We start from the raw sequence: 26,000 nt of genomic DNA on the forward strand, positions 1-26,000 counted from the left end.
TGTTATATTTCATTTATTATTCATAGTTCATCATGAATAAGGCAGCAATGAAGCCAAAACTTGAAGTTAATAAATAATATGAAAGAATACATACACCACGTTTTGACTGCTGGTTAATCTCCAGACATGAAACCATTAAGAAATTACAGGATCTTGACAGATGTTTTGTTGTAATTGTAAGACATTTCATGTTTTTATGCCTTAGATGTCAAAGGGAATGTAACAACTGTACTCAACTGCAAGCCAGAGGTTGTGGATATCATAGCTGCACATTTTACATTTCACTGTATTTAAAATTGGAAATTGGAATATATTCTGTGTGTATATAATCATTCAACGGTCCAGTTGAACCGGATGTAAATAATACAATGGAAAAAAAGGCCTGTGTGCGTCTCGGTAGCTGACAGATATGCAAACACAAAGCTTAGACGGACAGGTTAGCAATGACGGCCCGGGTGAACTCGTCGCTCGAGGCGTAGCCCCCCAGGTCTCCAGTGCGCACCTGTTGCAAACATAAGGACAGTTTGTTACTATATGCACAGCTGCAGCAACAAGTGTCCACATACAGTATCATGAGCGACACGTTAGAGAGCCTTTAAAAACTGCACTCACGTTTACACAAACAGGTGTGGTCAGCGAGACGTGGACTTTCAGAAAACACGTTCATTTCATTTAAGTTTAAGTTCTCTTCTTTATTTTCACTGATTAATAACATTCCACTCGGTGTACATTTATAAACCATATATAGTGCTAATGTTTTGAAACTAATGTTAATGTTACAGGAAGACACAATGTCCAACATGGGTCTTATCTTATTAACTGGTAAGAACAGGACACAGTTGACACCGATAGCTGTACGCGTTCTCCAGTGTGATAAATTTGATTTCACCCGAGTTTGAAATAAGAGTGCAATGACTTGCACATTACTGTATCTTTTACTATTGCTGATGAAGTCTTGAAGCACAGTAAGACAAAAAGCATGACAGCTGAAGAGGTGACTTGGAGCAGCTTTTTTAATTTTTACAGCATCCGTGACATTGAAAGTTCTGTTTGCACAAGCAGCACGCTCGTATACAAATCATTCTATATACAACAGATTATTGATTCATAATCCAACCCGGTGGAGCTGCCGTGCTTTGTCAATGAATGGAGCACTGGCTTTACGGGCACTGTGACATCATATCTTTGGCTATTAATCTGTGTGATGGCAGAGAGGTCGTCTGTCTGGCCAACAATGCTGAAGCAACAAGGACATGAGGAAAAATAGAGGGTGTCCAAACCTTCGAGTGGTGCTCTAGATGCATGATTTAAATCCACGAGAAGAAGCCTTGTGAGTGGCACATGTTTTTCAGTAAAGTTTGACACAAGGCAAAATTGATAAAAACAAATACATTATGTTGCCCGTCAAAACTGTGTGGCACGAGTCTCTTTTTGCAATACGAGGGGAGGGGAGCCTTAGCTCGGTGTTCAGATTTAAGGAAATGTCAGTGAGGGGTGCGACGACACATCTTAGTAAGCGGGTCGGTGACGCAGGTTTTCCACAACAGCTTGCACAAAGTCGCCAGTCGTGGAGTACCCACCAAGGTCTCGTGTCCGTACCTGGGACGTGCATACAGAAACACACACAAACACGCACACACACAGGATAACAGGGTACAAGGAGAGGAGGGAATTAAAGCAAAGGGGGGAGGGAGAGGAAGGGCACTTCAGACAACGTGCAGGCAAATTCTGCTTTCAAATGACAAGCACTCCTTTAAATTGACAGCCACACAGTGGACTCAAATACAGAAGTTACGCCAACTGAATGAACAGATTTTGCCACCTCTTTAAAAAGAGAAAGGAAATAGAACAATAATTCTGTCGCTAAGTGGTTGCTATGGTTCTGAGAGATGAATCCACCATGCATGTAATCTGATGGGCTATGGTTGACCAGACGTCATGCTAGAGTTTGTCCCAGTGTGTTATTGTCAACATTGACCAGGTGCAAAAGACAATTATGGCGCGTTTCCACCGAGCGGTACGGTACGGTACGTTTCGCGCGATCGAATGACGTCAATCTACTTTCCGTCATATACCACGCCTATCAAGTGACGTTATCACTACTTTCTGAAATACACCACGCCTATCAAGTAAGGGTACTGTTGGCGGTGGAAACGCTCGCCAAATCATGGTTAACAGACCGGACCCGTACCGTACCATACCGCTCGGTGGAAACGCGCCATTAGTTCAAAAAGTAGTCATGGTAGGATTTAACAGGTTTATAAGGAAGAGAAATGCAAAATGAGAGCTAGCATGAGGTGCATGAATGCGTATATAGTCCAAAACGTTTTGTGTGATTAAAGGCTCTCTAACCTACTAAAGCACATTTTACATGGCTGTTATTCCCCGAGCGTTAATAGTGTTAGTGTGATCATGGCAGGAGTCGCCGTATAAGCAGCCTGAATGCCCCGTCGGCATACAGTACGTAGAACTACCATTAAACACACTTACCTTGCCCTGTTTGATGACCCTCTTGACAGCATCCGACACCATTTGGGAGTGATATTCCAGGCTGCAATGCAATACGGGGACAATTAAGAGGTGGCCCTTTTCCTTTCTCGCACACAATGGTCTTGAAGGCCGTTTTTCTAAGGCTTGAGGTGTGCGCTGGGCCAGTACAAAGGATTAGGAGGTAAGGCGAGAAATGCGCTGTACTTCTTACAACAAGAACCAAGAAGGTGACTCACTTGAGGTGCCTGAGCATGTTAGCTGCACTGAGCAGCATAGCTGTGGGGTTGGCAATGTTCCGTCCTACAGCTTGTGCAAAGGGGTGGCGTGCACCCTGAAAAGGGAAGAGACACATGGAATTAAATAAGACACTGCTGCAGTCTGGAAAGGCTACTTTCTGAAATGCACAGCTAATATTTTTTTTGCCACACATCCTGATGCAAGGCAGGAAAAACTAACTCTAAACAGAGACATCTGAGGAAAATCAGAGAATGACCAGCTGGGGAAAAACCTAAGCAATAAGTGAAAACTCACAGTCTCAAACACAGCATACTCGGCACTGTAGCTTTCACCAGGAACAACTCCCGCTCCTCCAACCAGCCCTGCTGCCAGGTTGTCAATAATGTTCCCATACAGGTTGGGCATAACCAGCACGTCAAACTGGTACGGGTTCTGGACGAGCTGCAGCCAAGTAACACAGACAATGAGAAGTTCGAACAAGCAGCTGATAGTGTTTTGACAGTCAGGGAGGCTGAACATACCTGCATGCAGCAGTTATCAATGATTATGTTCTCATATTTGATTTTGGGGTACAGTTCTGCCACCTCCGCACAGCACTGCAGGAACAAGCCATCTGCTAATTTCCTGTAATAACATAGGAGATGAGGACAAGTGTTTGTGTAAATACAATGCAAATCACCACCTAAATGATCTTTTTTTTTAATAATAAAAAGCAACGAGGGAGCATTTCTATATCCGTACATGATGTTGGCCTTGTGAACAGCCGTGACCTTGCTTCGTCCTTTCTTGGTGGCGTAATCGAAGGCAAACTTGGCGATGCGGCGTGACTTCACTCTGGTGATGATCTTCAAACATTCAATCACACCGGTCACACTCTACGGAGCAGGAAGAGGGCACACATACATTTTAATACAGCCATTCAAAGTCAAACAATGACCATCAACAAAAAAAATGAATTGAAACACATGATCTTACACTTGTTCGGTCTGATGGACCACATTGGACACAGCATGGAGCTCATATTTTTATCACATACAACTGTAAACTGTCTTGTGAGAGCTTGAAGTAGGTGGACAATGTGTAAATGGTCACACTGTCGATAGATTTTCATAATAAACCTTGTCTCCAAGACAGCTAAAGAATAATTGTCTGAGTGTCAGTAACACCCACAATCACGATAACTATAGACAAGTTTCCCGGGCACTTCCGGTTTACTTCCTGTTTCTGCCAAGAACTTCCGGCGCAGGCTGAGTAGTGGTGTAAAAATGGCTTTGGAATGGCAACATTCGACCGAAAATCTTGTTAAAAATGGTGTTTTGACCATTCTGCATCCAAGTAAGGTAACATCATGGGCGGACAACATGTCGATATGGCCCAGCATCACAACATTAAAGATCTTTTATTTTATTGATTCCATGGCGGTGGATGGGAATGCAATTAATAACCTGAAAAGCTCAGAGGCGTTTCAGTACCTCCATTCCGACAAAGTGGGCTGTGTACTTTTACACGATATGGACATATAACGGCCGATGTTCAACCAAGGCAGTCCGTCAAGACGGGAGATGTGGAGACTGCAGGCTGTACCTGTAGCCATGCAGCCGCCGTGCTTTGGAAGGTACGTTAGCCCATCTTATGCCTGTATTAAGATGTTTGTATGTATCCGTGTGTTAATATATATCAGAACACGAAGAGTAATAAAAAGAAAAAGTAATCCCCTCTAGCCTGCCTGCACTAAAAGCATGCTTTAACCCTTCAAAGTCGACTGACGAGCGTCAAAGTGCGCACCCCTGACATATCTATTAATAGCTTCAGAATGGATAAAGGTATTAACTTACTTTTTTTTCTCTGAAAAAGCTGACATTCGTCTGCATAATAATTAGTAGACTGTGTTGACTTCCGCGAATGATAAGCCTTCCGTATTTGAGTGCAAATCTATAGCATTTTACTCACTTGTAGATGGTCGAAACATTCTCCTTCCAACCAAATATTCAGCAATCGCAACAAGTTGTTGCAACCGTGAACAGCACAATATGTCCCGGAGCCGTGTAACACCATCCATAGTTTACTTTTTCTGCACGCTAACCAAAGACCGTAAAAGACGCTAACTCGCTAACCGGAAGTGCTTTGCAAACACAAACGGAAGTCGTTGGCAGAGTGAAAGGCCAATGGCGGCCCGCTTATTTCACTCAGGAAACTTGTCTATATAGAACTATTCTAGGACCTGCAGCGAGGAGTGTTGTTGTTTACCTCGTGTTCAAGGGAGCTGTACTCTCCCTCAGTCTGTTCGCGGATGATGACCAGGTCCAGGTTGTTGTGGCGAGTGCTGTAGCCCGGCAGGCTGTTCACATGAACCACATTAGCAAACAGGTCCAGTTTGCGCCTGAGGAATGGAAGTCGTAATTTCATTTCTCATTTCATTTCTTTTGAGGCAACAGAAAATAAACAAAATACAAAAATGCCCAGAATGTTTTGTTGTTTTACCTTAGTCTCATCTCATATGAAGCCAGCTCCCCTTTGAATTCCATGGGAGTGTGAATCTTTCCTGGATAGCACAGCATGTCATGAATATGCTGCCTTTTAGATAACTACCACGCTGTTATTTAATAGGGTGAGCAATGACAGATGACTAAATAATACATAAAACTACCTTTCATGGCCACTTTGTTGGTTTTCATAGAGGTAAGCACTTCCTCCAGCTTTTCCTCACTAGCCATGTTCTGAACCTCACTGAGGTGAAACTCCTCAAATTCTACCGGGACATCTCCTGCCTGAAGAAAAATCAACTTTGAAATCAGCCAATAGAATAAAAAGAACAGCATTACACATCAGCATGAATGGATGAAATCCTGAACAAAAATAAATAAATCCAAAAACGTATTTAGTATTCATTGTTTCCTCTACCCACCCCCTACCCCTGGGGGTGGGCGAGCGGCCTGTAGGGGGTGCGCGAGAGGAAATGTGTAATGGTGGTCTAATGGAGTAATAATTCATATTAAATATTTGTAAAAATTCAATAGGGTTTTTACACAAAATAGAGACATGAATTAAAAACTACCCTTTGCAAGATTCAAATTTAAAATGTACAATTTCTTAAATGAATACACTTCAGCTCCTCCTTTTACGTACACACTAGCTAAGTGAGCCTAGTTTGTGCAGGTAACAACTAACTTTTCCAGCAACATTTATGACACATGCCGTAGTGGCTGAAATTGCAGAACAGTTAGTTGGACATCTGAAGCTATCAGTCACAAGAGCGGAGAGGGACAGAGAGAGACGGAGGAATCCAGGCGATGGAGAGAGACTCCCCCCCCTCCCCTTTTATGAATGCGCCACTATTTGTTCTTTACATGTGTGTCCTCGTCCTTGTTATTGCTCATTTAAAGTGACGTAGTGAACTGGAGTTCACTGAAACTTTGCTGCAGTGTTTCAGTGTATTTATGTAGTTTGTTTTTCCCTTGATTCAGAATTATTATGATACAATATTTTTTTGTTTTTAAGTCTGAGGGGTTTTCGGGTGCATGGACCCAGTTGGGATGTAGAAGGGGGTACGTGCCCTAAAAGGTTTTGGAATCGCTGCTCTAGGTTTACAACTTTTGGGGGCGTTGTACCTTGAACACTTCCTTGACGGCAGTCATCAGCTCAGGTCCCACTCCATCACCCGGCAACATTGTGACCTTGAAGATGGCATCGGCGCGCGCCGGTGGGGCTTCTGGACCAGAGCGGCCAGCAGACACACTGAAGGGTCGAGAGGCCAGCTGCTGCCACTGGGGGCCACTCAGGCCCTGAGGATGGGGAAGAAAGCAGTTACTACAAGCAATTCCAGAGATAAATGAAATACATGCTTTTTTTAATGATTTTTTTATTCTCCGTTGGATTAGCCAGATTGAGGTGGCAGAGATGGGTGTGACTTTTTTTTGTCTCTCCCCACATTTCAAGAGGATTGTGTGCAACATGGGAGCTACAAGGATTAAAACAAATAAACACTTCAAATGTCAGAATGACAACACACCATGCCCTCTGCAGCCCTAATAAGACAACTACAGAGTCTCACACATATCTATACATTTGCCAAGGGAGAAAACAAAAACAATTAGCTCAAACCACGCACACAAATTATGAAAATGTATGTGATGAGGCTCACAGAGTCATCTAGTCGGTCCTTTTCAGGACAGTTGGGATTAACGGGGTTGTCACATTCACTGAGCTAACGTTAGCCCTTCGCCGTTAGTTAGCTCCCCATCTCACACAACCAGGACAACAGATCCAAACTATGCTAACATGGACTTAGTTGACGAGTATCTGCTCACGAACAATATATCCCTTCTCGTAGACCAGCTGACAAAATCAGGTGGACCCGAAAAATAACTTTTAATGTGAACGTGAATGTGTGTCTGTGCAAACAGAGAGCCGACGGCTCACCGTTTGCAACAACACACGAATGACACAAACCGGTCCGGCTATTTCTTCAACAATTAAAAATAACTTGCTGCTTGAGGTGAAATTGTACAGCCCCATGTGTGGCTAGTCGATGCCCGCCAGCGTAGAGAGTAAAAAAAGCATGTAAACCTCATGTACGCACTCACCTTGACCAATGTTACCAGGCTTCCTCTCAGGGTGGCCGCCATCGTTACAGTCGTGCAGCGAATGGCTTCTTCTTCTGATGTTCTTCTCAATCATTGTGGTTGAGAAAAAATGCCGCCACCTGCTGTACTAAAGTGGGACATTATGAGGATCGAAATGCAAAAGTATTATTATTATAAATGCAAATTAAATAACGGTCTTTCACCTCTTCTGTGGTTCAGCAGAGAATCAATAGAGGATTAAAAATATCACCACAGAAAAAAAGGTCAAATGTATAAATAAAAAATTGCATCTGGTGTGACATGCTATGCTTTAAACAGCCTTTAAAAGAATTATTCCCCACCCTAAAAGTTGTCTCTGAAAAATACGCACAAGATGTCCAATGTAGGGCCTACCTGTCCTGTGCATCTGCATTACATTTGTGGGGTAGACATGGCTATTAGGTATATTAGGCAACACAGAGTCATCTATTCTGGATACCATTGGTTCCATTTGTGACAGCCTTCCCAGTTTACAAATAAGAAAAACACATACACAATCTGATTTGTCTAACAAACGCTTAGTTCGCTTAGTTCTGCAGCTATGTGGGATAGTGTAAAGAAGAGCAACAGTTGTCTCTCTAAAATGGATCTCAACGGTCGGGGAGTCCCCAATCCTTTTCCAGGGAAGTGATGCTCTCTGCTGACAGACAGGATGACATCAGGTTTAAATTCACCGCTGTGAAGCAGCATATCAGTGGACTATGGTCTGAATCATAAGATCGGATTAGGTATTATCTAAGGTAGATGTTCTTCACTTGTGTATTTACATTGTATATCACTTCTAGTCCACTTCACATCAGTGGCCAATATTGTATTTCGTATTGCTACAATCAACTAATTCCCCCATTGATTAGTCTGTTGATGATTTTCTCAATTTAGTGTTGTCAATCTGATTCTGAGATTTTTCTGGAAATGCCTGATCGATGTTTCCCAAAACATCTCAAATGACTTGCTTCGACTCCATCGATTACCAACATAGTTGAAATAGCGCGATTGCCTTGGAGCCTGAACGACTGCGTTTTGGGGATCACGCGTCCCGATGGACGCCGCGCATGGCTACTGGCTGACGGGCGCAGCGTAGTTTCTGAGTTTACCATATATGGGCAAAGCCAGGCAGAAGAGCGCTGCACCCGCTTCCGTGTTTGTGTGATCAGGGAGTGCACAGCCGGGGGAGTTTCACCGTTTCATTCATTTGTGAAGAGTAGCGCAAAGCAAGTGACCAGCAAGGAAAATGTCACATGAACTGAGTAAGTCTGTCTTTTTTTTGAATGGCCGTGGCAGAAAGGAAATAACTATGAAACTCTTGTCGTCGGCGACAGTCTTCAGCGGGTCGAGCTAACGTTGGTCGGACGGTTAGCCCGCAGCTAGCTAGCCTCGCCCATAGCAGCTTTATGTTGACACGCAACTCCGCATACGAACGACCATTCGTTTGCTTTCAACACTCGTCTGTGACTGACAAGTGTTGAGTGGAGATGCTCTAAATTGCAGCACGTTGCGGACCGTTACTCCGAGTTAGCGTTCGCCAGCTGAGCTAACGTCAGTCGGGCGATTGTTACGCTCACATCGCATTGTTGTGACATGATCCAGACAGACGCCAACCGGGGAAGTGACGTCACAGAACAGACAGTTGGTGGCTGCTGAATAAGCGTCAAGTCAAGCGTTTGTGTGTCGTGTTTATGTTGAGTAAACGTTTCCTATAAAATATTTTAGAGCCACTGCAGACCGCGGTCAACTCGGCAGAAGCTTACATTTTGTAACATTTACGGTAAACTCTTTAAAAATGCCCAGATCGTGAGCGCAGAAACATGTAACCTGAATTTCAGTTAGAAATATACTTCAAAATGCCATTAAAAACTATAATCAACTATACTTAGACAGGAAGCCAATCATTTTTCGGACATTTTTCCTGTACCCGTTATGAGATTGATTCTTAATAAAGAATAATAATAATAAAGAATACATTTTATAAATCTTAAATTCCCTACATAAGTAGACAACAAAGCTCAATTTGCAATACATTACATTACATTACAGGTCATTTAGCAGACGCTTTTATCCAAAGCGACTTACATTACACTTTAAACCATGGCTTTTTCACATTTTAGCCCGGGGAGCAATTAGGGTTTAGGTGTCTTGCTCAGGGACACTTCGACATGGAACATGGGGCAGCCTGGAATCGAACCAACCAACTGGGAACCACCAACCTTGTGCTTCCCAGCACACCTTCTCTAACCCCTGCGCCACAACGACCCCAATACTGAATCAATGACTGATGTTCACGTGTTAAGGACCTCTCACTACTCTTGAACAAATTTTTTACCCTACCAATTTAGAGATTTATCCCAAAAAGTCCTATATTTGTAGGTTCAAAAACCTAATTTTTGAGCTGCAATAAAAAGTTTTCTCACTGATTCCAAACAACGACTAATGTATATCTGTTCAGGACATCTCAAACTGCTCCTATACCGAAAATGACACAAATTTACTGTATCTACTAGTCAGTTATCCAAATAAAAGTCCTATATTGATATGCTCAAAAAACCTTAATGCCATTCTTCTGTTTTTGTAGAACATGTATTTGCCAGTCTCCCTCAGATGGAGAGGGGAGTTGCAAAAGTGATTGGCGGCGATCCGAAAGGCAACAACTTTGTGTATACCAATGGGAAGTGTGTCATCATCAGGAACATCCAAGTACGGTTCTACTTCGTAAAATACATTTAACAAGTGTTTGTTGTTCTATTTATGCCAATCTGGCTCTAGGTTTGGCTGTTAATCATGATGGATAATGAGATATTATTCACAAATAACAGAAGATTGGGTTGATTGTACTAGATTCTAACTTAAAATCCAAAGTTAGTTTACACCAACCTCAAAAGCATCTGTTAAACATGCTCTTTGTGCTCTACAAAATCCAGCCGGCACAATGCTGCAGTGTGCTCTTTGAAATTCTACTGTAGCGTCTCTGCCAACACTTACATGCTGTCTGACGATTACATTTGGGATGCAACGATTGTTGATCAGTTGCATACAAACGGAATACCTGGCGATTACAACGCATTTCAGAGCTTTCCCACCATCTCCACTTCATGTCACACGGCATAAGGGCGCAGCCGAATGGAACGCAGGCACTGTAGACCCCACCCCCTCCCCCCGTCGCCATGCCTCAGGGGGATGCCTAGGTGTAGAGCACAACAGCAAAATTCTCAGCTGGTATTCAGTTCCTCTTAATTAATAGGAAGCACTTGGACCAAACGTAAGACACATTTTTGTTGTGTGTTAACTTCTAAATCTTGTCAAGCTGAGATGCTGTGTCGCTTTTTTTAATCGGCTCAATTCATCTTACCCATTGAAGTGGCCAATACCCTGATAATAAGGTTCGGATTAAATACAATCTACTAAAGAAATTGAACTGCCTATTTGTCAGTTTCAGAGCTGCTGATATCTCTCATTTCCTGTCTTTACAGAATCCGGCTATAGCCGACATCTACACTGAACATGCCCATACGGTTACTGTGGCCAAATATTCGCCCAGTGGATTCTACATTGCATCTGGAGGTAAACGACCCACCCATGGAAACCAGTCAACAAATGTGTCTGTAAATTGACTTTTTAATAAAATGTATCCAATTTTTTTTAAATTCTTCTGTAGATGTATCTGGAAAGATCCGTATCTGGGACACCACCCAGAAAGAGCACATCCTCAAGTACGAGTACACCCCTCTCTCTGGCAAGGTCAAGGACATTGCGTGGACCGAGGACAGCAAGAGGATGGCTGTCGTTGGGGACGGCCGAGAGAAGTGAGTCTGAGGGGGGGGGGTTTCATATCGAAGAAATTCAATATAATTAAACTTAAACTTCTGAGAGGCTCCTCCAGTAATTACTCTACTACATAGCCAATGCAAACAATCCCAGTTGCTAGATGTCATGGTTTTGTATTAAATATTAAGCACTTTGTGAAGGAGATCAACTTTACATTACTATGAATATGACACCTTAAACACATCACCTGCCTTACAGAACATGTTGGGCAACTGGCCATCACCACAATTGTATAAAAAAAAAAAAAGAAGTCAATCTAATTTATGTTTTAGTCTAATCGTCAGCATGTGGCAATATTCTCCATAAACTCTGCTAATTTTCTTTCTGGAAAGCCAGCACACTTTCTTTTTTCGTAATTAGTCCCTCAAATCCCCGGAATACCTCATGGATGTTCTCCTCTCGCTGAAGGTTTGGATCCGTGTTCCTGTGGGACACTGGCTCCTCAGTCGGGGATCTTTCCGGCCACTCCAAATTGATCAACAGTGTGGACATAAAGCAGACGCGTCCTTACCGCCTGGTCACTGGCAGTGATGACACGTGCGGGTCTTTCTTCAAGGGGCCTCCCTTCAAGTTCGAGTTCACATTACATGTGAGTTTCAGAGGTTAACGTTTTCTTCCTGGATTGTATTCATGTTATCAATCTCTCCATATGAATAATTTTCTCCTATTCTTCCCCTCTTTGTCCCCGGTGACGGCTAAAGGACCACAACCAGTTCGTCAACTGTGTTCGTTTCTCTCCAGATGGAAATCGGTTTGTCACAGCTGGTGCTGATGGCCAGGTGAGTTTTGCATTGCCAGGTATGGTCACGTGACCATATATTTTAAATATTACCCATAATAGTCAGAGAAACTATCATGACATTTACTTAAATAATGCAAATGATCTGAGGATGACTCCAACTAAGTAGCTGGTTAATGTAAACCGAAATCACAGGCTGTTGCTGTGTAGTAATCTGTGACTAATGAGTGTTGTTTCTGCAGCTGTTCCTCCACGATGGGAAGGAAGGGACACTTATTTCCACACTGGGTGGAGAGAAGGCCCACAAAGGAGGAATCTATGCTGTGAGCTACCTTTTTTTTCTGTGAAAAGAGTATACATTTATGCCACATTCACATGTGTTAGCTGGGTGGGTTTCGTTTCTGAGGAGAGCTGGTTTCTGTGTGTGTGTGTGTGTGTGTGTGTGTGTGTGTACACGTAGTGTTCATTTTTCTTATTCAGAGTTAGGGATTATGTGTTCTGAAGAAGCCTCCTCCTGTCCTGAAGTCACTCTTTTTTATTGTTTTGTTTTTTTCATTCGTTTCATTATTACATTAAAGTCTTTTGTGGTTCTGTTGAGTGAATGCTCATTCTTCAAGTGCACTTTCTTTACACCCAAAATTTGCAATTTTGATTAGCTGCACATTAATATCATAACCTTCTCTTTCAATCCCACCCTGCTTTAAATCCTTCAGGTCAGCTGGAGCCCTGACAGCTCCCAACTGATCTCTGCCTCGGGGGACAAGACGGTGAAACTCTGGGATGTCGGTGCAGGCACTGCCGTCACCACCTTCAACCTGGGCACTGAAGTGACAGACCAGCAGCTGGGCTGCCTGTGGCAGAATGACCACCTCCTCACGATCTCCTTGTCAGGGTACATCAACTACTTGGACAAGAACAACCCCAACCGGCCCATACGCACGATCAAGGTCAGTGTCTCTTCCTGACTATTATCAGTAGAGTTTCTTTATACCAATGAAAGCTTGTGATAGTTAATTCAGTCTTCCTTAAGTGGGGAAAAACCAAGAAAAAGGCTGTTTTGGAGTTGCCGATATGTCATTATATGTCCTTATCTGGAAATGTGCACTAAATTATCCAACAGGGTCACAGCAAATCTATCCAGTGTGTGACTGTCCACAAAAAGGATGGACGACCATACATCTACTCGGGGAGTCACGATGGACACATCAATATCCTTTCACTGATAAACAAGGTCACCCATTACAGTGTACCTGGAATTGTCCAATAGGTTTTACAATTCTGTACATGTTGATGACTAAATGACATTGCAGATAGACTGCTGTGGATGAACTTGGAAAATGTTAATTTATTTTATTTTTTATTTTTTTATCATTGTTAGCAGTGAACTCTGGGAGTCATTTAGCATGACTGTCTCGCAGCCCACATTTTGAAATTATTCCAGCTGAGGTAGTACCATTCCATTATCTCTTCCTTTTCTTTCTGCATTGGCAAATATACATGACAACTAGTAGATTGTATTCCCTTAACGAAAGCTTCACATTACTGGGATGCTGAAACTGGGGAAAACGATTGCTTCACCGGGAAGGGCCACAGCAACCAGGTGAGCCAGATGGTGATCGGCCAGGCCAGCGAGCTGGTGACGTGCAGCATGGATGATACACTGCGCTACACCAACCTCAACAAGACAGAGTACAGGTAGGGGTCCTCGTGTGTTGCTGTGAACGTAATTAGTAATGGTGATACTTGAGGGAACTTTGGTGCTTTGGATAAAAGTGTTTTTGGAAAAACAAGAGCAATGTTTTTTTACCAGATTTCGCAACCTGGTTCCCTCAAAATAAGGTCTGGATTATTGTAGTTATGGTTTCTGGGCAGATATAATACCTGTTCATTTTTACAAATTCAATGTGGTGGTGCCTTGTGCACGACATGGCAAGTACTCCATAGTCCCTTTTTATATTTGAGTAAATAGTACCTACTTGGCTTTCAGAATTCCCTAATTTCTCCACCTCTGTCAGGATCACCTAGAAACTCACTTAGCGTTCTAACTGGTTGTTTTCAGTGCTTCTGATGTGGTGAAGATGGATTTCCAGCCTAAAAGTGTGTCTGCAGCTGCAGGAGGGCTGTCAGTGGCTGTGTGCATTGGGCAGGTATGCCTTTACATCATTGCCATAAGTAGTTATACGCTTGTTTCGCTGTGGACACAATATTGCACCTCAAGCTTTTTAACATGATCACGCTGATGTTTGTACCCTTTATTACGTCTGTCTGTAAACTTTGTCTTATTTTGGTGGCATAACTCTTCATCACACTTTTTCTAGATTGTCTTGCTAAAGGATAAGAAGAAAGTCTTTACATTGGACAATCTGGACTATGAAGCCGAGGTGGGAGCTATCCATCCTGGGGGCACTGTTGCAGCGGTGGGAGGCGCAGTAAGTGACAATCTTTAGCGCAAAGATCCTCTTGAGCTCTGACTCAGAAACTGCTTTCAGGTTTAATGGGATACTGGCCCATCTTGGTCTTTCGTAATGCTTCATTTCATGGAGCCACCACAGGAAACTACACACCCATGAGATTGATGCCCTTTTTGTTCTCTTTAGGATGGGGACATCCGTCTGTACTCGATTCAGGGCAACACTCTGAAGGACGAGGGTCAGACTATCAAGGCAACAGGCGCGGTCACAGCCATGGCCTACTCTAACGATGGAGCCTATCTGGCTGTCATCGATGATAAGAAAGTTGCCACTGCGTTCACCGTGGCTGACAGCTACTCGGTAAACCTCTCTGCCTATCTTCAATTTCTTTTTTATATCTAGTTCCTACTGTAGTTTTGTAAAAGTTATGGTTGTATCTTGTTATGTATGTATTTTTTCTTTCACCAGGTCAAAAATGAGTTCTATGGCCACCACGCCAAACCAGTGACTTTGGCATGGTCACCTGACAACGAGCACTTTGCGACTGGTGGGATGGACATGATGGTGTTCATTTGGACCATTTCTGATCCAGACAAGAGGGTTAAGCTCTCAGGTAGGTGCACATGTGCAATCACTCATGCCTCGCTTGAACACAGGTCTACGCAATGTGATCGGAAGTCACGCCATATAAATCCACTCGGCAACAATATCAAAACTCAAAAAGGGCCATTTTTACCTGAGCCGAACTACAGAAACCAGTGTTGAACTGGTGTTGAGTAGTAACCATTCATGGGGCATTTACATTTGGTATCAGAATCGGGGTATACTTTATACAAATTACAACTTTAGTTCATAGGTCGGTATGTATTAATTCTTAACAAATTCAAGTTTGTTACTAGTCTTTGCGTTTCAATTTAACACTTTCCACTGCTGAAGGTGTCTTGACAAAGATGTTATGTTCTTTTTATTTCTGCAGACACTCATCGGTTGCACCACGTTACTGGCCTGGCTTGGGTAGATGAGCACACTCTGGTCACCACCTCCCATGATGCCAGCATTAAGCAGTGGACGATTACATACTGAGCTGGAAGCAGACAAACCTCCGCTTCTCCAGGGACAAGGACTACTGTAGAATTCAATCTTTGCTTTTACTGTTTGCTGTAAACATCTGAGATTGTAAACGGTTGAATGGGGAAAGCTCCTATAAAAATGATTCGAGATATGTCTCTTTGATGTGAATAACCTCAACTTACCACATAAACCGATTGTTGAAATATCGGACGTAACAATGAGTACTTTTACATCTCTGAGCAATGTGGACCCACAATATTTGTAAGCTCAACATTCCATAGGTAATTGCTTTCACGCCACTTAAACTAAAATCTTTAGGCTCAATGCATCTGAACTAAATGTACCAACTTTTTTTTTTCAATCAAGTTATGTTGGAAAGAAATTAAACCTTATTTGGTTGCATTACTGAAATGAATAGTAGATGATCCAAGCAATAGTTGCCTGACACCTCAGTTTTCATGGTGTAAGGGGATGGGTGTGTTTTTGCTTTGTGTAAGGTTTTATACTTTGTATGTATCACATCTCTTCCTGCTGAGCTGGGGCGTGTTAATGGGTACGTGGACAACCAAGGCGCTCTGTCAGTTCGGTTGAAGGTTCCTTGTTGCTGTGCTTTTTCTTTGGGCCCACTATGCTTGTCTGCACTTGTCATGTACTCATGTGTATGCATTTTCTTCCAAGATGGAAGTGGTCAATAAAACATTTTTATGCATCTTCCCTTTCAAGCAGCTGCACCCTCTTTGTCCTGGTCAAACACTATTTCCGGGGCGTTCAGGTGCGAACGTGCGCCGTGTGATCCTTGACACGTTTTAGTACAGACGTGGCTGCACCCAGGCCTCGTAAGATCTGATTCCCCGACCATATTAGGAGTAACCCGAGCTCGACGAAGCCACATTCCAAGCCAGTGCACCGTTCCTCGTGCGTGGCTAGGCGAGTTAGCTCCGGCGCAGGTTCATTTGAGCCCGCCGGATTAGTTCGCCACTCCCCCGGAAAAATAGGGTGCAGCTCTCTTCCTCATTTGATGAAGGAGCGATATCAGTTAGATTATCGTTTTATAGAGAGCCGAGATGACATCACGAAGACGTCCTGTGCGGGCGCTATCGATGCTGAAGACCGGAATCGTTTATTTGATCTTCATTATGCGTTCATGATTATCTCCTGCTCGCCAATGGTGAAAAAAAGACACTCTTTGAGTTCATTTTCCTTTGTACGGTTTTAAAAAATCCTGGTTTCGGTGATCGACTGTTCCGCCTTCTAACGTTGGACGCGCACGCGCGATTAACCTGATAACTGACGTCTGGTTCAAACTATCGAGACGTTTGGAGCGCGGATCAGCCTTCAAAGAACCGAGATAGCCTGACATCAATCATCTCGTTAATTTGAGCTGGATAATGGGACATTTGATCAACTTAGTTGAACCACGTACGACGAATAGGGGCCTGCAGGTGAGCCGTAAACACTTTTTGTAGCAGAGGGCTGTGTTGATCTATGGTGGTAATACCGAAACCGCAAAAACTTTAGTACTCCTGAATTGTGAACAGTGCAAAACAGCTACACTTAGTCTCACATTAAAAGCCTTCAGGTCTGAGAGAGTAGGGTGTCCTTTAATCCGAGGATACGTTGTTAATTGTTGATTTTACCACCGCGGTCAACTCAACAGACACTTGAATTTCAGTGCACGTATATGCTGACATTTACGGTATTAAACGCGTAACCCGAATAAAGGGTATTTAAATGACAAAATGCCGGACAATGACAAGTATGAGTGTACAAGAACTCTCTGACTACTCATGTAGTTGTAAAAATACTTGACAAGAAATGGTCTTTTCGAACTGGCAGATATGGGCTTTTCCATCCATCCATCCATTGTCAAACCGCTTATCCTGCACACAGGGTCGCGGGGGGGCTGGAGTCCATCCCAGCCAACTTCGGGCGATAGACAGGGTACATCCTGGATTGGTCGCCAGCCAATCGCAGGGCAACACAGAGACACACAACCATTCACACTCACACTCACACAACTACGGGCAATTTAAAGTCCCCAATTAACCTGATCCCCAGAGCATGTCTTTGGACTGTGGGAGGAAGCCGGAGAACCCGGAGAGAACCCACGCAGACACGGGGAGAACATGCAGACTCCACACAGAAAGGCCACTGGGCGGAATCGAACCCAGGACCTTCTTGCTGTGAGGCAACAGTGCTAACCACCACGCCACCGTGCCGAGATATGGGCTTTTGCTTTACTTAATTATCTAACTTTGTACAGTTAAAGTATTCTTTTTTTTTTACAATAGTATTCAGAATGGTCTGAATACACATTCTTTAGTCATTGTCCAGAATCTTTGATCAAATAGCTTTTCTTGCGATTACTTGTTTAACACCGTAATTGTCAGTATATACGGGCACCGCAGTATCTTTGACCGCATCCGACGAGGCTTTTTAAAACCAGTTTCCCGCAGGACACTAAACCTGCCAGCAGAGATCCTCTGGGTGCAAACCTTCTTCCAGGATCCTTGACTCAATAACTAAATCAGTGTCCGGTCATCCAGCGAGGCCCACAAACCTTTTTAATTTATTGGAAACTGTTAAGATGATTGGAAATATTTTAGTACGTCTTGTCTTACTTCATTTCCATGTCTAAATATGTCATCAAAACACCAAATGAAAATTCATGACCTTCAACAATAGGTGATGTTGCAATTCTCTTTATTGATATATAGTTTATAGTGCTATAAAAGTGACGTATTGTACAGTTATCTGTACAAGTAGGCCAGTAGATTATTCACTGGTGAATCAATGTTACGCAATGTTGACCGGCAGATGATTTTGGTCAGTCACTGTCGATACTGTAAACATTTGGTAACCCTTTAGCTACTTTAGCAAATACTCTTTTAAGACACTTCACAGACTCAAAACATACGAGAAAGGCAAGTTATGGATTTCCTAATGTTAAACAAACTGTTATGACAAATACATTTTCCTCCTGCTCCTGTAATTACCAACATTACTTTAGCAAATGAATTTAGGTCTATTAAAATCACACTGATTCACATCTGGAAATGTATTTTATTTCTGACAGTTGTGATGTGCACAGGCGTTGAGTTGTACAGCGCGGCAGCGGTCTGTCTCATCATCTTGGACACGCTTTGCTTGTGATGCGACTCTTTCTTTTCCCGCTGTGTGGACAGTTTGTTCGGCCCTCTTTTGGGTCTTCCGACCCGGTTGTCTTCTTTGTTGAGGTTTGGTTTAAACAAAGGGACAAAAATGTCTTCCTCGCAAAGGTTGCTGATACCAATCTTCAGCACACCAATCTTGCGGCTAAAGGGAAAAGAGGGGTTCATAACATATATTCATAACAGCTAAAGGAAAAAAAAACCAATTCAGAAAGGCCTATATTCCTCCCACCTTGGCCGCCACTGGTTAGTGGGTCAAACAATGAAGTGCTGATTTGCTGACTACACAGCATGTGGGCTTCGATCCTGCTATTAGAGTGAGCGGCTGATAGCTGGAACTCACCATCATTTGGTTCAAAATGGACCAGCTTGGCCGGGTTTGTCAGGGCAACCTGTAAGGAAATCTTAAAGGGTAAGAAGAAGATACACACTTGTAGATTGTAAATGTAAATGGTTGTACAGAAAGTAATATTTAGGTATTTTCTTTGCAATGGAAGATGAATCATTTGTCAACTAAAGTTCACTTTTAAATAGCTCCGTAAACGGACTCAGACATCATAAGGTTTCAAAAGTCTTATACTTGTGTATCATTTGCATATTTCTCAGGTTATATAATCTATGAAGGGCTTATTAATGTCTATGTGGAAATGTCCAAACTGAAGATGGGTGGACGGGGGCGCATGGTCTAGAGAGGGTGTGCCGGGAACCGTGAGGTTGGCGGTTTGAACCCAGGCTGCTCCATGTCCCATGTTGAAGTGTCCCTGAGCAAGACACCTAACCACTAATGGCTCCCTTGGCAAACATATAAAAATCTACAGGTTAAAAATGCAATGTAAGTCGCTTTGGATAAAAGCGTCAGCTAAATGACCTGTTTAAAAATGCAGGAATTCAAATGCAGGAAGTGAAATATAACCTTGTAAACTTATTTATTAACTTTAGCAAAACCACATGGTGCACTGCTCAGAAGCAGAAGGTTAGCAGAACGGTACTCTGTGACTGCAACCACTCTTGGTTCATGTCCAGCCACAGAAAATTAAGTTAGCCAGCTAGTTCTCACGTGATAACGCCGTCTTTTTAATTGTGTGCCTGCAGTTACTTGTGTTCTGGGATCCGCACTTTGGAGGGCAAAGATCTTCAGAGTGGTTGGTAAGTTCTTTTTCCCTAATGAGAGAATGAACATTGAGAGAATGAATGATCCTGCTATCAAGTACATATTTGTGATATTTCAATTTGTTTTCGTAATAACTAGTCTGTACAAAGTTGTAGAAGTATAAAAGGTTCTCTGTGGACCGCTGAGCCGCTGGCAAAGTAGGAAAGTAAATTTTTAACACAGCTGCTGACATCATTATCAAGCAAAAAGAGTTCTTTGAGAAAAAAAAAATCTAGCACATGCGCTGTGGAATTACTCTGCAATGTTGACACAATCAATAGTGTGACTCTAACTGACAACTTATTTAGGACAAATGCAGTGGTCCAGTCTATATTTTTAGTAGTGAGTATACTGTAATTTTCCCCTCCCAGCCTCATACTTGCCCGACTTGCAATAGCTTCAGGGACCGACTTTTGAAAACAGTGAAGTCGTGTTATTTGGGTCTGTTGTTTCATATCTCGTTACTTTTAAACTTTGTTCAAAACTCTCCCCAGAGGGATAGAGGACGGCTCTGACTCTACAAACAGACGGGGGTGAATTTATGAATGAAAGTGAGAACGTTCTGTCCCACCGATGCTGTTACATGTCATTGCGCTTTTGTTAGTGGGTATACGGCGTATAACTGCGTGTCATGTAGACCAGTGGTCCCGAACCACCGGGCCGCGGACCGCTATCGGTCTATAATTCTCCTAATTATGTGCGCTCGTCCCTCTGACAGATTCCCCACGCGTCACCAGGCGTTTTTCTTCACGTTTACAATTGTCCTCTTACCGTGCACAGCAGTTTCGCCCACCAGCGAACAGAGAGCGCACGATTACTACACCCCCCCCCGACGCTGCAATACGACGATGCACATGCAATGCTGCAGCAATGCTATTCAGTAGCTGTCGCTGTGTACAATTAAACAGAAAGAGTTAAAAGATCCAGTAGATTTTGATGTGAGTATAAACCTTTTAGAAAATGGTGTAGCTGACAATGGAATGTAAATAAAACGCAGAAAGAAGATGTCAGCTACTCTCGATGGTCCGGCACACTCTCCCCGTAGAGTCTCTGCTCTGAAAGCTCTGTCCCGGAGTGTCAATGGACATTTAAGGTCTATCCACCTCCGCTGCCAAGATTCCAGGTAGTAAATAGACATTGGGGGAGTAAATAACTCCCAAAGGGGGCGCTTGCTCACGAGTTTCATTACTTGGCCACATTCTGGGCAATTGTTCCAAATATCACACCCTTCTAGATGCTCAATCCTCGATGCCTGGGCTGCAGAAATTGGGCTCACATGTTTGGAGTTACGATAGCTGCCAGGCAGTAGTTCAAACATTATAACTCATGTGAAGCCAAGAGAGAACAAAGTGGCCATTGATCATTGAAGAAGATGCCTGAGGAGAGGGCTTTTTTTTTTTTTTTTGGAGGGATCTCTGCAATAGCTTCACCGTTAGCAGAATCTTTTTGTTCTGTGTCTAGAGATGTGTTGTAGTTCTTTATATCAAGGAGTACTCTTTCTAGAGTAGATATTACGTGTTTCCTCTAATTGAAATACCGTCTGAGCTGAGGACGTTTTTCCCCGGTTGGGGTGGAGGAATGCTGCAAGGAATACCGCAGAACAATGGAGCGTGGATCTGCTAGGAGAGCACTCTACGTGGATTGTACTTATGGTTCCAATGGTCGGAGAAACTTGTCTAAATTACAATTCCAATCTTTAGAATTTCTACTTCTGCCCAGTTACCGGTACATGACGTATAAACACTGTTTAAGGTGAGTACCACAATGTCTTTACTATTATCAATTGGAAATGACCCTTGAACCAGTTCTTGTGCTTGTGTCTGGCTGCAGTGCATACTATAAGAGGGCTCTGTGTCACTACACAGCGTTGGGCATTTTGTTTTGAGGAAATATTATTTAATGCACAAGAAAAACAAAACGACTTGGCTGAGCCTGAAGGTGAAAGTCAACCGGGCAGTGTAACAATCGTCAACACGCAACCTCTGCAACTTGTGGAAACTGCCGCATCACACAACAAGCTACCTGGTGATCCATCAGCTACAATTCACCCGGATCCCCAGTTGAACTGCTTGGCGGACCAATTACACGACGAGTCTTCTTCTACCTCCCCTATTCTTGTTACCATAGGACCACAGAAGGTCACCACGACGCCCAAACCAGTCAATCAAGTGGTCTGACCATGGTTCTAAAACTAACATGAAGTGACATCAGAATTTGGTCACCAAGAAGGTGACCTTTCGAAATAGGGGTTGACTTTGGGAAGGCAGCCAGCTGGGAATGTAGCGTTAGCACAAACATGTAGTTAATGTTTCTCTTCCCTCCATTGTAGCTGACCCAAAGATTACAGTACATTAGCAAGAGCGAATGGGAGGGGCTTATCCGAGTTAATAATCTGTGGATGTCTGAAGGACTGTGATGTGTCAAGAATGATGGGTCAGTATCCTTCCTGAAAGCCTCGGATACACAACCGTGCTTGGGTATGTATTCCCATAGTGATTATTCTCACTCATTTTGGTGAAAATGTGTTTATTTGACTTTTATCCACGTCACGTCCATGTCAGGGGCTATATACCAAACCGTTATCTGAGATATTATCCATTAAACTTTAGGAGCAATGAAAGAGGCTCAAAGTTCCTTAACTAAAACTTTTTAATGCGTTTTTCCACTGGGATGTTTTGTAATGAAATACTTTTAAAAGTAATTCCATCCATCCATCTTCAAACCACTTATCCTTTTTTTTTAAGTAATTGTCTCCATAAATATTATTTGTTTTTAAACATATGTTTTTGTGTTAAGTAGTATGTTACCAACAATCTCCTGCTGCCCTTTATGTAATAGTAACAGTAGGCCTACCTTTGAGCTGCTCTAGTGCTGGCAATATTTCATTAGTATTATTTCTTGACATTGTATTATTCGTCACGCCTCAAATATCAGAAACATCCTCAAATTGTCATAATGATTTGAACCATGTGATGAAGCCATAGCATCTTCAAATACATAATTCAGAGTGTGATTTCTAAGTGGAAAAGATGGTCTTGCAGCCTGTCCACAGATTATAAATCAGATTCCATTATTTGATGTCTGGCTTGACATCCACGCCACAGCCAAACGCCTATATACATAAACTATGTATACGGTATACATTTAGATTAATTTAGATACATCTAGTTTTTTACACAGCCACAGGTCTGCTGTTCGTTTTTTATTTATGGCGTTGTATTTAGTGTCATTATGTGCACGTCAGCACATTGAGGCAGTGTCATTTCCTGTTCAGCAGATGTTTCACTCTGTGCTTTCTGTTATTATTTCCACATCCCTCTCTTTGTTGGGAAACGTCTCTTGTGTTCTTATCAGTATTCTGTAAGAACCATTTGTAATATGATACGACGTTCTCAATAAAGGTTGCTGAAACATCATGGCGGACAAGCCACCAGAGAAAGGAGAAGAGATTGGAAACCACAAGATGAGGGTCTCTGCCAAGACCTCTGGACAGGTTAGTGCCATGAACTCATCGCTCGGCAAACTCATGTTTTTATGGCTTTACAGCTGCCGAAGAATGTCATTTTTTTGGGACGTAGGAAATTTTACTGGTTGGGCAGATTGAGAGTCCTCATAGTACAAAGTAGGTCGAGGGTGTCTATATGTTGTTGTTCTTTGCCTGTTATGGAATACGTTCCACAGTTGAAGTTGAAGTTGGTATGCAGCCAAGGTTTTCGTGAGCAAACTGCACTAGGACCTGCGCTCTTTACTCTTTGAATCAGTGCTAAAATCATTGATATTAGACTCAAATAATGAGCAATACGCTGTATTGATACATTTAAAAATATCTTACATTAAAAACATATTTAAACAAATATATATATATATATTTGTTATGTAGAATTATCTAGTTATGTACACTGTTCCTACTAATAAATATATATATATATATATATATATATATATATATATATATATTTTTTTTATGAAATAGCAAACACTGTACACGGAACGGAAAATCACTTCATGGAAACCATTTATTGCTGTGTATTAAAGATGACTTATCTGTTATTTCACTTCCCCGTCTAAATTGCCACACAAGCTAACTCAGAAACAGCACTAAAGTATTGTTGGCATAGGTGGTATTAAATGCTTCCATTCACAGTGTTATCTTTACCTTTTCCACACAAACAATCCTGAAGGTCCCTGAAGAGGTTATTGCCCTTAAACCTGAAGAGCATCATTAACAGTTGATCTTAAGAGAGCCTTAAAAGTTACATTACAGTAAGAGCTATTAAACTGATTTATCTTGGGGCAGCAAACAATCAATCACTGGATCAAGCATGAGAATAAAAATGGTTTTAGAAAACATGCCAAACTAAGCGCACTGATGAACACGAGGGTTGAGCGGGACATGTGCATGGATTAATACACTGAGGGCTGCAACATGTCAAGTTGTAAAATTTATGGAGAGTATCGTGTTTAAAATCACCAACTTTAGGCTACATGGCAGGCTTTGATCAGGTAAAACCGTGAGATTAAAGTAGTAATTGTATGGAGTTGAATTTCAGGGATAATTCTGGTTTGTTGTTGTTCTATCATGTGCGTTGTTCCACAGATGACTGATGTGTTTGGTTTAGCAATTAGTGTGGTCCGTATTTCCATATCAACATTGTTTGTTTTAATATTTTTAAAACTGTGCTTCAAAAGTTGAAGTTGAAGTTAACTTCTTAATGGACACCATCAACTTCCAACTCTTCACAATCAATTATTTTGCAAAAGCAGTGTGGTGAAATAGATGGTGTTGCATATTATAATTTGTGCAATGTGCCATCTTCATTTTGTCTTGACCTACAACATATATACTGATATTTACACACCTGGATGAAACCAGTGTTCGCTGTATTATGACACCCACATTATTCAAGAAGACCTTATGGTTGCAGATGCACTATACTTTTTTTATCACGGGTATGCAAATGTTGAGCTGGGGCCTAAAAATGGCCTGGTTGTTAGTCATGCTACTTATTTTTGTCCTACATATTCAAAGCATCCCTACAGTCCAGTAATATACCCGTTTCACATTGATATGATTCGCTATCATTAATTTCTGAAGACAAACTACAGCACAGTGTGCATTTAGTCAAACAGAGCATGCATGTAGTGAGATACTCGAGGGCAAAGGGAATAACCAGGTTTGCTCACTTTGATACTTAGCAATGTCCTCTGTTGAATTCTCCGGGTATTGGTCAGCCCTGGAGATCGATAGCCTAACATGTGACTGCAATAGGTTCATACTTGTTTGCTCGATAACAACCTGTGTGCTACGTGTGCTCCCTCTCCCTTTAGCAGCCAATCACAGCCTGTCTGTTGGGGGCAGCTTTTTTCGGTTCCCTGGGGTCGTCTTTCATTTATGGCTACAACCTCTCGGTGGTCAATGCTCCGGCTCTGGTGAGTCAAACTGTGGCTGCTCTGCTTGCCAAAAAGCACCATGGATTTCTCTCCATTTCTTAACGCAGAAAATCCTTGATCATTATGTTCAACAAATGTTCAGAGTCAAGAATGCATGCATTCCCAGTTTAAAGACCTATATAGCTTTATAGCTATACAGTGCTTGTGAATTTTTTTTATTATCTAAGTCTGTTTCTGTACACTTGTGGAGTAAAGTTGGATATGTTCTCCAAGGAGCCAACTTAGATGTTCATTTGCTTCAAGATCACATTCTTTACAGTTGGGTGAGAGACTATTATGTACACATTCTGTACTGCTAAAAAATTGATAAATGAAAATTAGGAACTGTCACTGTCTAACAATAAACCCTTCAAATAAATCAATTAATTCATAGCGTGTCTTTCTGCCGTGTCGATTTTGTATTGCAGTACATTAAAGCTTTCTACAACACAACATGGACGGAGAGATACGGACAGCCTCTTGCAGTAGAGACGTCCACCCTCCTCTGGTCCGTCACAGTGTCCGTATTTTCCATCGGAGGCCTTCTTGGAGCGCTGTCCGTCTCGATAATCCTCAGAGTGCTCGGAAGGTGAGTCAACTCGACTGCACTCATGATCAAGTCTTGTTCAAGTGACACGGAAGAGTTTCTTAACCTGGGACCTGAATCCAAAAAAAGCGATCGACGAATCAACCAGCTCACTGTGATACCATGAACAAAAAGACAAGTTTCTTGCTCTTCCACGAGGTCACAGTTCTCCACGGTTGTATTAAGAAGCTTACACCACTTTTCACTGGTGCAGCCTCAGCTGGGTGTTTTTCACACAGATCACAAGGACAAGTTGTGCAGCGTTGCATTGAGGA

General features: G+C 42.4%; 3 protein-coding genes across 20 annotated transcripts in view; 2 read left to right on the forward strand and 1 right to left on the reverse strand.

The window, feature by feature from the left end:
* On the reverse strand, nt 1-7,437 carry idh3b (isocitrate dehydrogenase (NAD(+)) 3 non-catalytic subunit beta). 2 transcript variants are annotated; one of them, XM_040202948.2, is made up of 11 exons: nt 7,311-7,437; nt 6,336-6,509; nt 5,375-5,495; nt 5,209-5,269; nt 4,975-5,107; nt 3,469-3,602; nt 3,249-3,351; nt 3,022-3,168; nt 2,727-2,821; nt 2,491-2,551; nt 1-502 (listed from the first exon to the last, which is right to left on the reverse strand). In XM_040202948.2, the coding sequence occupies exons 1-11, from the start codon at nt 7,350-7,352 to the stop codon at nt 425-427; spliced, it is 1,149 nt and encodes a 382-aa protein (XP_040058882.1). In that variant the 5' UTR covers nt 7,353-7,437; the 3' UTR covers nt 1-424. The 2 variants fall into 2 exon arrangements, with proteins under 2 accessions (XP_040058882.1, XP_040058881.1); XM_040202947.2 differs by having other exon boundaries at nt 1-1,599.
* Nucleotides 7,438-7,988: 551 nt separating this feature from the next.
* On the forward strand, nt 7,989-16,111 carry wdr1 (WD repeat domain 1). Its single transcript, XM_078091547.1, has 15 exons — nt 7,989-8,596; nt 9,919-10,040; nt 10,814-10,904; nt 10,999-11,146; nt 11,577-11,757; nt 11,870-11,947; nt 12,150-12,230; nt 12,621-12,854; nt 13,028-13,120; nt 13,451-13,602; nt 13,967-14,054; nt 14,226-14,336; nt 14,505-14,678; nt 14,787-14,931; nt 15,295-16,111. Exons 1-15 carry the CDS (start codon nt 8,581-8,583, stop codon nt 15,399-15,401), a joined length of 1,821 nt encoding a protein of 606 aa, XP_077947673.1. The 5' UTR covers nt 7,989-8,580; the 3' UTR covers nt 15,402-16,111.
* Nucleotides 16,112-16,326: 215 nt separating this feature from the next.
* Nucleotides 16,327-26,000, forward strand: part of slc2a9l2 (solute carrier family 2 member 9, like 2) — a 78,265-nt gene continuing 68,591 nt past the window's right edge. Inside the window, exons 1-7 of one of the 17 annotated variants that reach the window (XM_078091549.1) lie at nt 16,407-16,831; nt 19,652-19,705; nt 21,410-21,461; nt 22,118-22,186; nt 23,111-23,202; nt 25,038-25,139; nt 25,568-25,728. In XM_078091549.1, coding sequence (XP_077947675.1) covers nt 23,125-23,202; nt 25,038-25,139; nt 25,568-25,728 — 341 coding nt within the window. In that variant the 5' untranslated portion in view covers nt 16,407-16,831; nt 19,652-19,705; nt 21,410-21,461; nt 22,118-22,186; nt 23,111-23,124. Of the gene's footprint in view, nt 16,832-18,770; nt 18,972-19,651; nt 19,706-21,409; nt 21,462-22,038; nt 22,187-22,978; nt 23,203-25,037; nt 25,140-25,567; nt 25,729-26,000 lie in introns of those variants that run through there. The other 16 variants (XM_078091555.1, XM_040202938.2, XM_078091557.1 and 13 more) reach the window with 16 other exon arrangements.

The sequence above is a fragment of the Gasterosteus aculeatus genome, chromosome 17 (assembly GCF_964276395.1).
Source record: "Gasterosteus aculeatus chromosome 17, fGasAcu3.hap1.1, whole genome shotgun sequence".
Classification (NCBI taxonomy): Eukaryota; Metazoa; Chordata; class Actinopteri; order Perciformes; family Gasterosteidae; genus Gasterosteus; species Gasterosteus aculeatus.

What these genes read in the sequence shown, in the direction of transcription:
- wdr1 (XM_078091547.1), top strand. An exon ending in ATTCTACATTGCATCTGGAG is followed by an intron (nt 10,905 to 10,998) that starts GTAAACGACCCA and finishes ATTCTTCTGTAG; the next exon opens with ATGTATCTGGAAAGATCCGT. An exon ending in ACAAAGGAGGAATCTATGCT is followed by an intron (nt 12,231 to 12,620) that starts GTGAGCTACCTT and finishes TAAATCCTTCAG; the next exon opens with GTCAGCTGGAGCCCTGACAG.
- idh3b (XM_040202947.2), bottom strand. Translation starts at nt 7,352, where the DNA reads ATGGCGGCCACCCTGAGAGGAAGCCTGGTAACATTGGTCAAG. An exon ending in CCGTCAAGGAAGTGTTCAAG is followed by an intron (nt 5,496 to 6,335) that starts GTACAACGCCCC and finishes ATTTTTCTTCAG; the next exon opens with GCAGGAGATGTCCCGGTAGA. An exon ending in GGGTCATCAAACAGGGCAAG is followed by an intron (nt 1,600 to 2,490) that starts GTAAGTGTGTTT and finishes TGCACGTCCCAG; the next exon opens with GTACGGACACGAGACCTTGG.